This window comes from Frieseomelitta varia, unplaced genomic scaffold (assembly GCF_011392965.1).
Source record: "Frieseomelitta varia isolate USP_RPSP 00005682 unplaced genomic scaffold, Fvar_1.2 scaffold_311, whole genome shotgun sequence".
NCBI lineage: Eukaryota > Metazoa > Arthropoda > Insecta > Hymenoptera > Apidae > Frieseomelitta > Frieseomelitta varia.
Genome location: NW_025110048.1, coordinates 1 through 16303, shown reverse-complemented (window position 1 = coordinate 16303; position 16303 = coordinate 1). Strand labels below are relative to the sequence as shown.

At 35.2% G+C, this 16303-nt stretch overlaps 2 protein-coding genes across 2 annotated transcripts; one reads left to right on the top strand and one right to left on the bottom strand.

The window, feature by feature from the left end:
- Window positions 1–9968: 9968 nt before the first annotated feature.
- Window positions 9969–11990, bottom strand: LOC122529847. Its single transcript, XM_043656319.1, has 3 exons — window positions 11723–11990; window positions 10584–11269; window positions 9969–10046 (listed from the first exon to the last, which is right to left on the bottom strand). Exons 1-3 carry the CDS (start codon window positions 11988–11990, stop codon window positions 9969–9971), a joined length of 1032 nt encoding a protein of 343 aa, XP_043512254.1.
- A 2565-nt stretch (window positions 11991–14555) lies between these two features.
- Window positions 14556–15488, top strand: LOC122529846. Its single transcript, XM_043656318.1, has one exon. It carries the CDS (start codon window positions 14556–14558, stop codon window positions 15486–15488), a length of 933 nt encoding a protein of 310 aa, XP_043512253.1.
- The last annotated feature ends 815 nt before the right edge of the window (window positions 15489–16303 follow it).

The following is a 16303-nucleotide window of genomic DNA, read 5'->3' as shown; positions in this document are numbered from 1 at the left end:
TTCTATGTACTCAAATATAAAAGTGGATGTTTAGTTAAATGTTCTAAAATCACTTTTATTATACACATTTTAAAATAAAATTCCATGTAAAGACTATTCAAAAGTGTTCTTAAGTGTAATACTTGTTTCTATAAAAATTCTATAAAAATAGATATATTTATTATTTATACGAAATGTTGTTGATTTAAAACACACATTTCAAATTCAAGTTCGATATACTTTATCAAAATATATTCAAGATACATAACTTGATGAACAGAACTTGATGAACAGACATGAACAGAAACTTTTTAAAAACGGAAAGAACATTTTAATTTCCCTGTTTTTTTCCCAGTTGACAACAGTGACACACGTTAAAAAACGCAATTTTCGAATTATGATTGGTACTTAAGTAATCGAGTGTGGATTTATATTTGTACTTTGACAGATAGAATGCAATTATATCAGTCCTTCACATATGATTCTATGTTCTTATACTATATTCTATGAATGTATTTTAAATTCGCTTTCGAAACAATCACATTCCATTCACAGAATTGGTCTATTTTAATTCACAGAATTGGTCTATTTTAATTCTCAAATTCCTTCTAATTATTGTTACTCTAGAATGGCCTGAAATTATATAAGCTTTCAATTTTCACTAATTCGATACATATTTCACACATTCAAAAATAAAAAATTTCGCCATATTAAAGTTATCAAAATTATAGCAAGAAGATTATCAAGTAAATCAGCAATCTACCGTTTCGTTTGCGACCAAGCAGTACGTGCATCCAAACTTATCTAAAGTTGCATTATGCGACATCACCTTATCGCTAAAAGTTGCATATCGTGTAAACTTCATCTACGTGCTCCTAAGCGCGATGACGAGTTGCTGTGGCGGCACAGAAACTATTAATTTGGATCGAGTCTAAATTAGAGGTGGAACACGGATAAATTTGTTGCGAACCTCGTTTTTGCACAGAGTGCGTGCAATGTCAGCAACAACGATAAGAATGAGACGAGAAGAAGAATCGTGTGATGAAATCGCTGATCGCAATAACCGAAATTTTCGATGGACAACGCCTCTCTGCTTTTCGTTTTCTTTCACCGTGTTACCTTGGCACCGTGAACGTCGGCGCGAAAAAATCCCACTTGGAATTCGGACACGTCAGTATCATTGGTGTTAGCACCGCATCGACAGAATGAAATTTCTCCTAATTATTATTTATCGTTGTGTAGGCATGCGAACATTGTTAACGAACGATAATAATTTGATCGGTTACAAGAACAGATGATAAGATTCATTATACCTCTGTGGTAAATGATATAATCATTGACTAAGTATAAGATAGATCAGACCATGTGGAAAATAAGAAAATGTGTATTATTTTTCTATCTGTCATGTATGCTATTTTATAAAAAAATAAATAAAAAGAAACATATATATCAAGAGATAAGCAGTTTTGTTAAAAATAATAATAAAAATGACTAAAAATAATTGTTTATTAAAAATCCTTTTCCTGATTTTAAATTTAAATTTAAAATATTATGTTTTTTATATTTTCGTTTCCTGACGAATAGAACAGCAGTAGACATAACAAAATCCTTTTAGAATGCACTTCAAATATATTTTGAATAAAAAATCTGAAGCCTTTAAATACTTTGTTAGGAATTCGTCACGCTATGAGTCGTCTTCATCTTCAGGTGAAGGATCAAAGTATAAATCAGAGAAAGACGTATATATTTTTACATCATAAAGCTACCACAAGAAAAATCTATCTTGTTCTAATAAAATTTTATTAAATTGTAACGTATAAGTTTTCCTCCCATCTCCTGATTAGCAAAAATATAGTTTGCATTACATAATATGCTCTTTTGTACCAAATTTGTAAACACATTCAACATTAATTGATTTTGCGACATATATAAAGATATATTCCGTATATAGGGTTGTATTATTTATTAGACTTTCATGAAATATTAAAGATTTATAGTAAATAAATAACAACAAAATAAAATTTTGTCATTATTATGATATTGATAGACAAAGTAGTTTATAGAAAAATTTCGAATAACATTTTAATTACGCGTAACTTTTAACTAATGAAATATAGAATTTACGTTATTTGTCGTAATCAATGCACTGCATAATAAAATTATTAAAAATTTGACATAAATTTGAATACGTAATATAAGAAATATTTAAATGAGGAAATATAATAATTTTAATATTTTAATATTAATAATAATTTAGAATGGTTGAAAATTTTGTTAGTTAAAAATTGTTTTCAAGTATATTTAATAATATATAAATCATTTGTACAGAAAACCAGGTATTAATAATTTTAAAATTTTAATTTACTATGTATTGAAAAAAGTTGCGATAAATCCGTAAAATAGGTAGAGCTCTTTCATTGACTAAGAATTGATTTTCGCATTGAAAATTATTTATTGAATTGAATCCGAGATATTCTATTACGAACAATATAAATATACATATAATAATCATAATAAATAAATACGATGCGAAATAACGGTTTTAGTAACAAAATTTATTTAAGAAGCTCGTTGTGTAATATAATTTTTCACAAAAGTGCATTGTTTTTTAATGGATTTCTACGATTTTTTTTCTATGATTGAATTTTTTCTACGTGCTATTCTAAATAACAAAAATATTAGGACATAGTGTCGAAAAAAATTTAATATTTCTTGAAATGTTTCAATTAAATGAAAATCTATCTACTGTATTTTTGTTTTTATGAAGAAAATGTTCGAGATAAAGTTGCATTATTTTAATATAATTTTAAATACATGTTTTACTGTTTGCAAAATGCTGAACCAGATGAGGCGGCTCTTCCCAGAATATGCTTCTCGGAATATGCTGACCGGATTAATGACGGTATTTTTTTTATCAAGGAATGTTTGCTCATCGACTGAATGATCTTTCATGACAGTTAAAAATCTAATTAAAAATCCAAAAATTTAATGTTACATATTTCCAAAGATAATTTTATAATAATACTTAATTAACTTTTTAATTAATGAAAACATGAATTAAAAAACATAGATCTAAGTAATTTATTATAAATTTATATTTATTGTTTCTTCTGTACATAATTTACAAAAAATTTAAAAATTAAATAAAACAAACATGGATCAACTGTGCATTGTTTCAATCCAATTTTTAAAAGTCAAATACGCATTTCAGCAACGACTCGCCTGTTTTAATCCATAAATAGTTCTTTTTAATTTACATACGTGTCCAAAATTATTTCCAAAACCATTAGGTACTTCCATTTCTTCGTCCAACGATCCGCGTGAGAAAGCCGTTTTTACATCATACATTTTTAGTTTCTGTTTATGCTCAGCACATAAACTGAATAATAACCTTACCGTCTCCATTCGAATCGTAGGCGAAAATGTCTCTTCATAATCGAAACCGGGTCTCTGAGCACATCCCAAATCGTGCCTTGTATCTTTTCCAACCTAAGAATCAATTTTTTCAGAGAAAATCCATTTGCATCTTATTACCTTTTTTTCTTTTGGACGATTGACCAAATCCCAAATTTCATGACGCTCCAATGATGCCATTTCATCATTCATCGCCTTTTTCCAATGTGCCCATTCAAATGATCGTTTTGCTTCCGTTACATTCCCAGGTATTTTTTCATCACTACATTTCATTGCTCTTTTTGCTTTAATTCTCGATGATCTTCTTACACCTCTTTCATTGTCCAGCCTTTCATCCTCTTGTTTTTGCAAATATTTTTTTACCTGTATTACTTCTTTTGTCATATTTCTTGGTCTTCCTACTTTTTTTGTCGTGGTCGATTCTTCTACTCTTATGTTGATTTCTTGATTTATTTCTTCTGTAACGTTTTCATCGCTTACCATTTCCATTCTCGCGTCATCATAATCACTTCTCCTTCACTCATTCTTCCTTCTTCTCTCTCACTTATTTCATTTCCTTCTCTTTCATTCATTTTTGTAACATCATATTCCTCATCTTCCAGGTTTAAACCAATCAAGATTAAATTATTTTGATTAGAATTTTCATTCTTTCCCTTTTTTACACAATTTAGATCCGATCCATCTTTCTCCTTAATAAATCTCACATCACAGTCATACAATATTTTTCGTTTCGGCTGTATATATACGATATGTTTTATTTTCATTATATCTTACAAAAATGCCTCTTTTTGTTTTCGATTCAAACTTCTTCCTTGTTCCTCCTTTACTTAGTACACATGCCATACATCCGAACCTTCCTATGTGTTGTACGTTTGGCACTCTTTGATATTAGATTTCATATGGAGTTTTTTCATGTATTCGATTTTATTCTGTTTCGTGTATATGCAGCAGTACTTACTGCTTCACCTCAAAATTTCAAGTCTAATCTTGCATCTGCCAGCATTGTTCTCACAGTTTTCGATAATTGCATCTCTCGGCTACTCCGTTGCATTGTGGAGTCATCGGCGGACTTAATTCATGTACAATGCCTTTCTCTTCAACCCAATTTTTTAATGTTTTTCCTAAAAATTCGCTACCATTATCAGATCTTATTCTTTTTAATTTTACCTCAGTTTGATTTTCCTTGATAGTGACCAATCTTTTAATTTTTTCCGCAGCTTCACTTTTTTCATTCAATAATCGTACAAATATCATTCTAAAATCATCTATTGCTCTTAAAATGTAATTTTTGTTACCATGTGTCGATGGTTTAATCGGACCTATCAAATCGGTATGCCACAATTCCATAATTTGTTTCTTATTCCTTCCAATCTTCGATGAGATTTTTTACATGCCTTCCCTTCTATGCATGATTCGCACTCATTTTTCCAATCGCCAGTCATCCCTAATACCAAGTTCTTTTTCTTCATTTGGTTGATTATTTCTTTATGTGCGTGACCCATTCTCTTGTGCCATATGTTTTCTTCTGTTGATGCTGCTACAGCTCTCTCATTCGCTAAAAAAAGATCTTACATAATACGCATTTTTAATCCTTACCACAGTCATTTTTATGTCGTCAGGCTCTTTGTATACTAACGCTCCAAATTTATTAAAATTTACATTGTATCCTTGCTCTGTTATTTTTGCAACTGAAAGAAGATTTGAGTTTAAATCTGGTACACATAAAACATTTTTTAGTCGTATATTACTTTTACTGGCGGATTGTTTCACAATGACATCGCTAATGCCTTTAGATATTAATATTTTGCCATTTTTGTCCGCGAGACTCATCTGTCTTTTTTCTTTAATCATATCATTAAACATAAATTCATTCTGAGTCATATGACTAGTAGATCCAGTATCTAATAGCCATAAGTGATATCTCTCATTCTCACACTCACCCTTTTCTCTCTCTTGATTCTCACTCGTATCATGCAGTCCCATTTTTGTTGAAATTTCGTTTCGTTTTCATTACTGCTTCATCACTGGTTCTCATTGAGATTTCATTTCTTCTTAAGTTTTGTCTCGTATTTTTTCCTTGACTTTCCCATTGAAAATTTCCTGTTCGTCCTCGTTTCGTTGATGGTATATTTTGTTTTGATTTCCGACAATTTGCAGCAATGTGGTTTCTACTGCATTCCATAGCCACGTGTTCTCTCATTGCGCAAATGTCATTTTTAGATCTTTCCTTTACTTTTCGTAATAATTTGTGGTCTTTAAATGATCTTCCTTCTACTTTTCTCATTTTTCTTCTTTGTTCTTCCTGTTTTAGGGCAAATATTGTTTATCGATACGTTCTTTTGAATTTCCAAGACTCGAACATTTGAATCGTATTTGTATCGGTCGAAGTCCTCTCAAAATATACATTTTAAGTTCAAATTGTTCGGTATTTTTTTCATAGCTGTATACATTAATTTGCTAACGCTTCTGCTCTGTTTATGTCGACAATTTCATTTTTCTCCATTTTTAAATTCGTTAGTTCGTTAAGCGACCTCGTCTTTTGTTCTTCCCTATATGTAACCATATGTAAGAAATGAAATCTAATATATGAGCAGGCAAATATTATTATCTACAGATAAATTTTACTATATGAAGAAATCTAATGTATGTACAGATATGTGCCCGTAAATCTAATATATGTACAGACATTTTAGTATGTTACAATATTTATGTATATTATTTATGTATACTATTTATATCAAGAATTTCTATTTAGTCAAACTATTTAATCAAACTATCAAGTATTTAGTCAAATAGTAGTAGAAATTCTTAATACAAATAGTACAATAGAAAGAAAAGTGAATATTAATTTCAGAAGAAGTACTAATTGTACTAATTGTATAAAATTTCATTAAATATTACAGAGAATACAATAAACTTACCAAACATACAGCATGAAATTTCTTGTGGCACGTATCATAAGATAATTTTAGTATTTAATACGTATTCTTGTGAAAAATACCATACCATATACATTCTTCCACACCAGCGAATTTTTTATCCAAACTTCTTCTCCATAATACAAGTACATCATATATTGATTTATTCTATAAAACGAGAATAAAATATTTCCTTAATTATTTAATTCAAATATAATCTAATTGTTTAAATTATCGGAAATTTATTAAATTATCTGATATTTGCTCCACCTGTTCATATTCAACAGTAGCTGGTTTTTAATGGATGATTAGGTGACAATGTAATATTAAATTCCAATTTTGTATCATCTATTTGTTACGACCTGATCTTTATATCTGAACAGTCGTTGTACGAAATATAGGATTTTTGAAAATTATATTTCCATCAACCATTTTCATAGCCTTTTCTAAATGATTCAATAATATAACAATTTCCAAAGCTGTTGTTTTTTTACTGCATAAATCTGTGACATAAAATTTGGTTAAAAATTGCAGGTAAAGCATCAATGATTTAAATTATATATTTAAATCATAAATTATAAATGTACCTGCATAAAGCATCCAACATGCATTAGTTCCACTTTGAATATCACCGATACATAAAACTATTTTTCCATTCATTTAATATTTTTGGTGACATTATTGCTATTTTTTCCTGGTCATGTTCGTCAGTTAAGTCTTGGACTGCATGATATAATTGATATATGGCTACCATCAGTGTAATTACCTATAAAAATAAAAACAATTTATAACAAATTAACAAATTTTTTCAAATAATGTAAATAATTAATACCTTTTGACTTCTTAATAGAATTTGGCCATAGGATTAAAGACGTTAGAATAAAATTCCAGTGTTCATACATACATACATACATATACCAGCCAAAAGTTTGGAATCACTTGCAGATTTCTATCAAAATCGAATATTCTTGTACATTCTGCACTGATGCACTACTAATATATACTAGGTATTAACAACAATGTACAAATTTTAAGATATTTAATTGTATTGTTGCATTGAAAATATTCTTGTATAGATTATAATCCCAATTTAAAGTAACGTTAAACGTGAATCTTCCTACCACATAAAATGACTATCTATTTTCGCGTATTGTATAGAACTACCTTATTCTGAGAGTTTAGTATTGTTGAGAGTTTAGTATTATAATATTAAACACCGATTAGTTGACTCTGACACTGAGAAAATTGATAAAAGTCACATTTGCCATACATTGTTATCATTCTCGTTCACGAAGGCATTTAACCGAGATCAGCAGTTAAAATTGTGCTTCAATATGGCAAAAACGATACGGATTAGTATTGAAACTAGAAATGCTATTATCACATTTAGAAAAGGTCATTCTTTGCGGAATATTGCAAGCAAATTGAAGATATCATACAAGGAAGTTCAGAGTACGGTAAAACGTTTTGTTTACAATCAGAACGACCCAGGATAACGTCGAAGGCTGAAGACATTAGAATACAGATTATATGCAAACTTAACAGACGGCTAATGGCCTCACAAATTCGTGCAGATCTTAATCATGGTAGATTGATTCCAGTCTCTCTGACCACAGTGAAAAGACGACTAAGAACTGGTGGTTTAAACGGCTACATAGAAAACCATTGCTTTCATCAAAAAATCGCAAAATGCGGTTGGTTTGGGCAAAAAGTCACAAAAATTGGACATTTCAGGACATTTGAGAGTCCTTTGGACTGACGAATTCAAGTTTGAACTATTTGGATCGCACCGAAGAACATTTGTTCATCAATCTGAAGGATAAAAAATATTGGCAGAATTTATTGCACCGACTGTCAACCATGGTGGAGGTTCAGTTATGATGTGGGGATGTTTTTCGACCGTTGGAGTAGGAGAACTGATAAAAGTAGAGTGTTTGAAAAGTAGAAGCAATGGAAGAGCCAACTTTCGCTCTCACGCATTCATTTTTATTTCTAAAGCAGCGGATGTCCTAAGCAAAATTCTCAGAACCCCAGTCGCTTGGCCTGGAAAAAAACACAAATTCTTTCGTGAAAACGACTTATTCTAGACTTTTCTCAAGGCTAAAAATAATAGAAAGCAATCCTTGAAAAGAACCAATTCTAGGTATTCCTCGACACTGGGAGCGTCATGTGTTCGAGTCTTATGCGAGCCTACATTCCTGGTGTCTGGACTTTGTCGTCCGAGACGAATCGCTCGCACCGAGGTAAAACACGTCTCCGGCAGGCCTGTGCATGAACGCATCGTGGCGCCAGACTGTCGCCTTGAGTCCCAAGTTTGAGAGAAGGGGCACAAGCCCGAGTATTGTCCAGTTCGTTTTGAACAACCCTCGAGATCACTTTGGCAACGTAGTGTCAGTTTTTATCTGTGCAGTGCAAGTTCTCCTGTGTGTGACCACAGGTCCAACAACGAGCACACTTCAACAAATAACGCTTTCTCTCTGAGTTTTAGGCGAGAACTTGACTCAGCAACGGATAAGAAACTCTCTGGGGAGAATTCCCTTTTTTCTACGCACGAAGTACTGCGGCATCCTTCTCCAGCAATCGAGACAATCAACGTGCCCAGCACGAGTAAGGACTACTAACAGTGAAGCCTGACGACAAGCGCGCCTTGCAGCCCTCACGGGACTTCCTCAACGAAGTCATTCTATGCGTGCCTAGCACCACTCACGGGACTTCCTCAGTGAAGTCATTCTATGCGTGCTTAGCACCACTAACGGAACTTCTCCAGTGAAGTCATTCTATGCGTGCCTAGTACCACTCACGGGGCTTCCTCAGTGAAGTCATTTTCTGCGTGCCTAGTACTACTCACGGGAGTTCTTCTTTGAAGTCAGAGACCACGCTAGCTCTCCCAATCGGGAGTCTAAAGGCTACTCCGTGCGATCACATTTCTTTCAGCGATTTTTACAGTAACCTGTGTGACCTGCGTAAGCTGCTGTCTTCCCAGCGACGGCGTCAATGCTCTGCGTAAGCTGCTGTCTTCCCAGCGACGGCATCAGGTACCTGAGTGAGCTGCTGTCTTCATCAACGGTACCTGCGTGAGCTGCGTAAGCTGCCTTTGCAGCTAACAACATTCACCAAGCGGCAAGCGTTCCAGCCTTCACAGCTAAGTGGCGCTCAGATTCTACACGACGCTTCAACAGCGAGCGACCTGATTGTGCAGAACGTGGTCAGGAAATATACTCATTTGTTAAAAGCTATTCGTCTGTGTCGATCCCTCCGTTTCCCTTAACCTTTTCGACATTTTAAACATAGAGAATAGAATGAGAAAGGAGGACTGTATGTAGATACTTGAACAATATGCCATACCATCAGGTTACCATTTAATAAGTCGAGAGTTACATTTACAATTGCAAATCTAGTAAATAGTCTATCATTTGCGATTATCTAACACGAATTCGAAATGGTTTCGAATGAGTAATAAAAAAATGTGGTGAAAAAGTGAAATCATTGAATTAATTTCTTTTAATTTAAGTTATTATATAATATTAAATAATTATTAATTTAAATTATTATATAATAATTTAAATATTATATATAAGTATAAATATTATATAAATATTATATATATATATATAAACTTTATTTTCGGCCTTTGCGGCTAAGAAAAGGAGCTTAGTCTTATACAAACCTTACTATTAGATTCACCTCCACTTCACAACTTATCATACAGATCATATTAACTAATCCAGGATTAAACTGCAAAATACAGAATATTAATTATAGTCTGTTTAACACGTTGAATGCCACGGCGGTCATCGGTGACCGGCGCGCCCAGATTGATAGAAATATATATAATTTAAACAAATGTCAATATTTAGAAATTTTTATTATTACCACCGGTTAATGCAATGGTGTGAAGAAATAGTAAAAATAGTTTTATTTATACATGAAATATAGATTTATTATGCGCGCACAATACGATGTATCGTATTGAAGCATTCCAAACAAAGAAAGGGTGAACCAGCACAGTATTTTTCACAATATGTCACAACTTTTTTACTACAGTTTTTTGCAATTATTCTTCCTAGCTTCATTGAATTATTTTGATAACACATTTTGCAAAATCGTCGCACCGTTCGAGCTTTTCCCGGCATTGCTTCTAATTCATGGCGGTTTTCTCAGCGAGCTTTCACATAAAGAAATGCAAACCTCAACTTCATGATCACGACATTTTGTTAAATACATTGCGACTTTCATTCTGAAATCGGGAATTTCAATATTTTTGCGTGTTACCTGTTTGAATAATACCATTGCATTTACCATACATGTATTCAATAACAGTTCTATTGCTAATTTTTTATACCACTTTAAAGTTTTACGTAGTAGTGAACTATACGCTATCATTTGATCCGATAAATCGACTGATGATTTTCCTAGATTGTATTCCAAAACCATTTTTGGTTTTTCACACGAATAGAATTTCTTATGTACAGTAGTCATTTCTGCCGAATGTTTCGTTGAAAGCATCAATACGTCTCTCTTATCTATCCATTTTAATATCGTTATACTTGATTTATTTTCGCGAGCAATGAGTTCTCCACGTTTTAGTTTTTTGGATACTACTTCTACTGAATTTCCTCGTCGATTTTTTCTTAGGGTACCCACTAAATGTGTGTTCCTTGTGATTAATTTTTCCGCCAGATCAACACTCGTATACCAATTGTCTGTCCAGACAGTATGGCTTTTACCCAATATATCTTTGCAGAGAGACATTACGATCTCGGACGATAAGTTTCCTGCTGTTTTATCTCTATTTTTTTCTTTTCCCGTGTATATTTTGAAAGAATAAGTGTATCCTGCACCACCGCATAATTTAAAAACTTTAATTCCATATCGATGCCGTTTTTGTTTCAAATATTGTCGAAATATTATGTGGCCTCGGAAGGGCACCAATGATTCATCTACGCGTAATATTTCATCTGGATTGTAGTATTGAAATTAGTTTGAAACTTCTGTTTAATATGTCGATAATGTGAATAATCTTGGATAATCTATTATTAGGATCGTTTCTTCATTGTTACTAAAATGAATAAACCGTAAAAGTAATTCAAATCGATTTCTCGACATCACTGTACTTGGGAATGGTGATATTCTTCATTTCTACTCCAATACAGATGAATTTTGGGTAATCGCACTAATCCATATAATGAAGCCAAAAAATCTTTTTATTTCATTAGGATTTGTTTCAACTCATTTATCGAGACGACGCGATCGCTGTTCTGATACTATTTTCGCAGCATATATATTTGTTTGGTTCGCAATAATTTGAAATATTTCATTCGAAACAAAAAGACAATAAAAACTATGCGGTTCAGTATAATCAAAAATTTTAGAATGATGTGTATTGATTCCCAATGAATTAGAAAATGTACTCTTTGCTTGATTACACGAAGGAATATGCCAATTTGTATCACGCACTTCTTCTTGTGTATTATTTTCATTATTGCCGTCATCTTCAACTTCACTTTTACTATCTGATTCAATTCGACGGCGACGTACTGAAGATGATATTATCATATCAGACAAACTGCTCGAGGAACTTTCCTCACTATCTGACAACATTCGACATCGTTTGGAAGGATTTGGTAAAAATGTATCGTCAGTTGAATTACTTGACGCAGAATCTTCATTTGAAATCATAATTTTATGGGCTAATTAAAAAATCAAATAGAAGATACGAAATGCAAAAATTTTTGTAGTGTATAAAAGTATAATAGAGGTTCTTACCTGATTGTTTAACACTCTCGAAAAGAATACAATCGTGGAACTATTACTCAACAACGTGAAGAAACAATATGAAATAATTGACGATTGCAAATATGCAGTTATCGAGACTCACTTATTTTTAGAAGTCGCTCGAAATATTGCAGATAATATTTCAACATTATACGTATCGCATAATAGAAAATTCATCGTGGCGCCACGGGCAATCCCTGTAAAACTGGCGTGACATTCAACGTGTTAAGAACTATTTATTATACACTCTCGCTAAGCAACAGAAATGTAAATATTATATAATATTTAATTATATCAAAATTATTGAACTCGTCTTTTTATTTTGAATTTTCTTTTTTTTTTTAAATATTATGGGCAACTATGAGGGCACATATTTTTTACACCTCCATGGCGATGTCACTGTTCACACTCGTGTTTCGAACTAAACTACACCACAGTGAGTAGGATCAGAGGCAATGAACTCTCAGATAGACATGGTTTTGAGAGTTCTATCGGATAGTAAGCTCTCGGGGAGAGCTATATTTCAATTTTTCTCGGAGAGTGGAAATTCTCAAAGCTGCTCTCAAAAGGACACAACGCTAGAGAGTAACTCTCGCGAGAAACTCTCAAATGGACAAGTACCTTTATTCTTCGAACAGGGAATAATTGAAGTGGCACTCAAGCGATTTAAGTGGTATTTCGATGAATCATGCAACTCCTGTTCGATCGCGGCTTTACAGAAATGTCTCGAATCAAATACTGATGGATTCCTTCAATCCCTCAATACGATACAGGAACTGTTATTGAATTGTTATAGTCCAGGAAACAGATGCAGTAGCAGCGCATGAATCAGAACGCAAAGTATTCAAGGAAACGTATTTTGAATTAACTCCAACGGTCGAAGAATTCATAAAGAATTCCCAATCTACATCGACGCGATAATTAGCAAGTCCTTCGGAAGCATTATGCATGTCGTCACTAAATTTTGAACGGCGAATTTTTAGTGCACTGCGAGATGGTCGCAACATAGATAACACTGTGTTTCTATGAAATACAATTTACTGATAGACAAAGAACGGTTCAGGATTTTCTGTCGATGTGAAGAAATTTATTGCCTCATGTTTATCGCGGATAACGATTCGTTTGTTTTTTGACAAAAAGTTCTAACATCTACCACGCTTCATTGTGATTCTTTTGTCGAGGGCGTTTGTTATTATCAACCTCGGTTGCTGACCGACGGATCTCTTTGTTTTACATCCTCAAATATTTTTTCGACCGATATTTTGACTCATTTTGACGGATTAGGACCAATTAGCTACCACTGGCTAGCCAATTTTTATAAACAGGCTCACAGGCAGCAAGAGGTTAGGCTACGGTTATAGTGGAGCGGCGCAGATTGAGGATAGCGGCGAGGCGAGCGTCGCGACAAAATTGTAATGTAATGGAAGTGTTCATAGTGGAGCGACGAGGATCATAGCGGTGCAGCTAGAATCAAAAAAGTTTGTTTCTATCCAACAGAGACGCGTTCGGCAACATTTAGATGCATTCGGATGCATTCCATCGCATTCAATAGCATTCAATTGAAGATCGAAGTATTTATATATCTTTTATTTCTGTTTTTTCTTTATTATTTATTTTTATTATTCTTATTATTTATTTTTTTTCTATCTTCCGATGTTTTTTTTTGCGAGATATGACATCAATATGTGATATTTAATTGCAATATTCTCTACAAGCAGTTTTTTTGCTGCTTCCTCGAAGACATCTTGAGAAGAATGGCTCGCATTTCGCACAGAGTTGGGCATTATTCGAATAAAATTTCGAATAAAATTTTATTCGAAATATTTACTGAAACAATGTAAAGAAAAAGAGACAGGAGTCTCTTTTTTCACAATTTTAATAAACTAGTAGACTCTTTTTCTTTACATTATTTCAGAAAATATTCGAAGAAATAAAATTATTCGAAAATTATTATTATACGAATAAAATTTTATTCGAAGAATTTATTCGAAATGTTATTCAAATAAAAATAAAATTTTATTCGAATAATGCCCAACTGTCTGTACAAATAAAATCGTTATTCGTAAATAACGAATAATTTTTCCTCGTTATTCGTTATGTACGAATAAATTTGACAGATTTATTCGTTACTCGTTATTCGTTGTGATAAAATATGCCCAACTATGAATTTTGCTCCTCGCTTTTCTCCGCGTCACTATAAACATTCGGATGCATTCGGTAGCATTCTATCGCATTCAATGAAAGATCGAAGTATTTATATAACTATTATTTCTGTTTCATGTCCTGCATTTAGAATGGTTAATGTAACAAAAGTTAACATCGACCGCAGCGGTTGCTGCTACGCCTGTGGAGGCAGTGACCACCTAGCCAAGAACTGCACAGTCCCCCGTAAGTGCTCCCGATGCACAAAGGCTGGGAAACCATCCAACCACAGGATAGGCAGCAGTCAATACTGCCCCACCATCACAGATGCAAACGCTCGGACCAAAGAAATCCGCCGAAGAGCAGCCCAGGCAGGAGTACGGGACTCTAAAGAGCGAGTCCAAGACAGCCCGGCGAGCACCACACGAAGCCGTGCCCTTGCGACATCAGACCGTCACCAAACGACGAAGAGGAATGCGGCCAGGAAGAGGCTATGGAGACACGGCAATAATGACCCAAACGGGCCTCACCATCCTCCAAGCCAACGTGAACCACTCGGCCAGAGCACAAGATCTCCTGACCCAAGCTCTGACCGAGTGGAACGCAGGATTAGCGGTGGTTTCAGAACCGCACCGGGTCCCAGACAATACAAACTGGGCTGGGGACAGCACTGCATCCGTAGCAATCCTGCGAGGAACTACTACAAACACTCCCCCTCTAAGAGTCATTGAACGGAGTCGCGGTTTCGTATCCGTGTCTTGGGGCCGGATAATAGTTGTGGGGATTTACACCCCTCCAAGCTCGCCGATGCCCGTGCACGAGAAGTTCCTAGAAACTCTCGGAAGACACCTAGCCCACTTCCCCTCGCACCCCACCTTGGTTCTCGGCGATTTCAACGCCAAGAGCACACTGTGGAGCTCACCTAGGACAGACGCTAGGGGAAACGCGGTGACACAGTGGGCTGCCGGGCTTGACCTCCGGCTTCTTAACACCGGTCACACCAGCACATGCATCCGATGGCAGGGAGAATCCATCGTCGACCTGTCGTGGGCCTCTCCAGAGGCGATAAAACATATAACAGGTTGGAAGGTGATGGACAACACTGAGACACTCAGTGACCACCTCTATATTAAGATCCGCCTTTCGCAGCTTCACCACAGCGGATGCTCACAGCAACTCCTCGCAAACTCAGGCCCCAGCCGCGCGAAAGTTGTTTGGACAGTTTCCAAGGACAGCCAAGTGGGTCCTCAAAAAGCTTAACACAGACATGTTGCTGGCAGCAGCAATAGCTAAATCATGGCCTGAACCACCAGCATGGCTAAATGAGGACACTGGCAAAGAGGCGGAATGATTTCGTCAAGCAATGACGAAAATTTGCGACATGGCCATGCCCCGTTCCAGACCTCGCCAAAGGCAATCAGTCTACTGGTGGTCAAAGGACATAGAAGACGCAAGGAAATCCTGCAACACAGAGCGCCGCCAATTCCAGCGTTCACGACGGAAAAGGAACCGTAACCCCGTAAACGAAGAACACCTGTTCAGCAGATATAGAGAAGCCAAAGGAAATCTCCAACAGCTAATCAAATCTGCTAAGACAAGAGCCTGGGAAGAACTCATCGACACCCTGGATCAAGACCCGTGGGGACGTCCATACCGAATTGTGCTGGGGAAGTTGCGCCCCAGATCCACCCCGGTCACCGAGGCGCTAGACCCGGGCGCCCTTGACGTCCTTTTCCCCGCTTCCGAGGAGGAGCCCAGCCCAACCAGGCCAGCTCGTTACGACCTACCAGTACAGCAGGTTACAGAAGATGAGTTTGCGAAAGCAATTTCCAGAATGGTCCAAAGAAACACCGCTCCCGGCCCAGACGGAATCCCAGGACGAGCCTTTGCACTCGCACTTCAGGAGCTCAAAACAAGAGCCATGCAACTGTTCAAAGGTTTCCTCGAAACAGGGAAGTTCCCCCGGATATGGAAAATATCCAAACTCACGTTGGTTCCGAAACCGGGTAAGAGGCAAGCAGACTCCCCGTCTTCCTTTAGACCGATCTGTTTATTGGACGAAATGGGCAAAATAC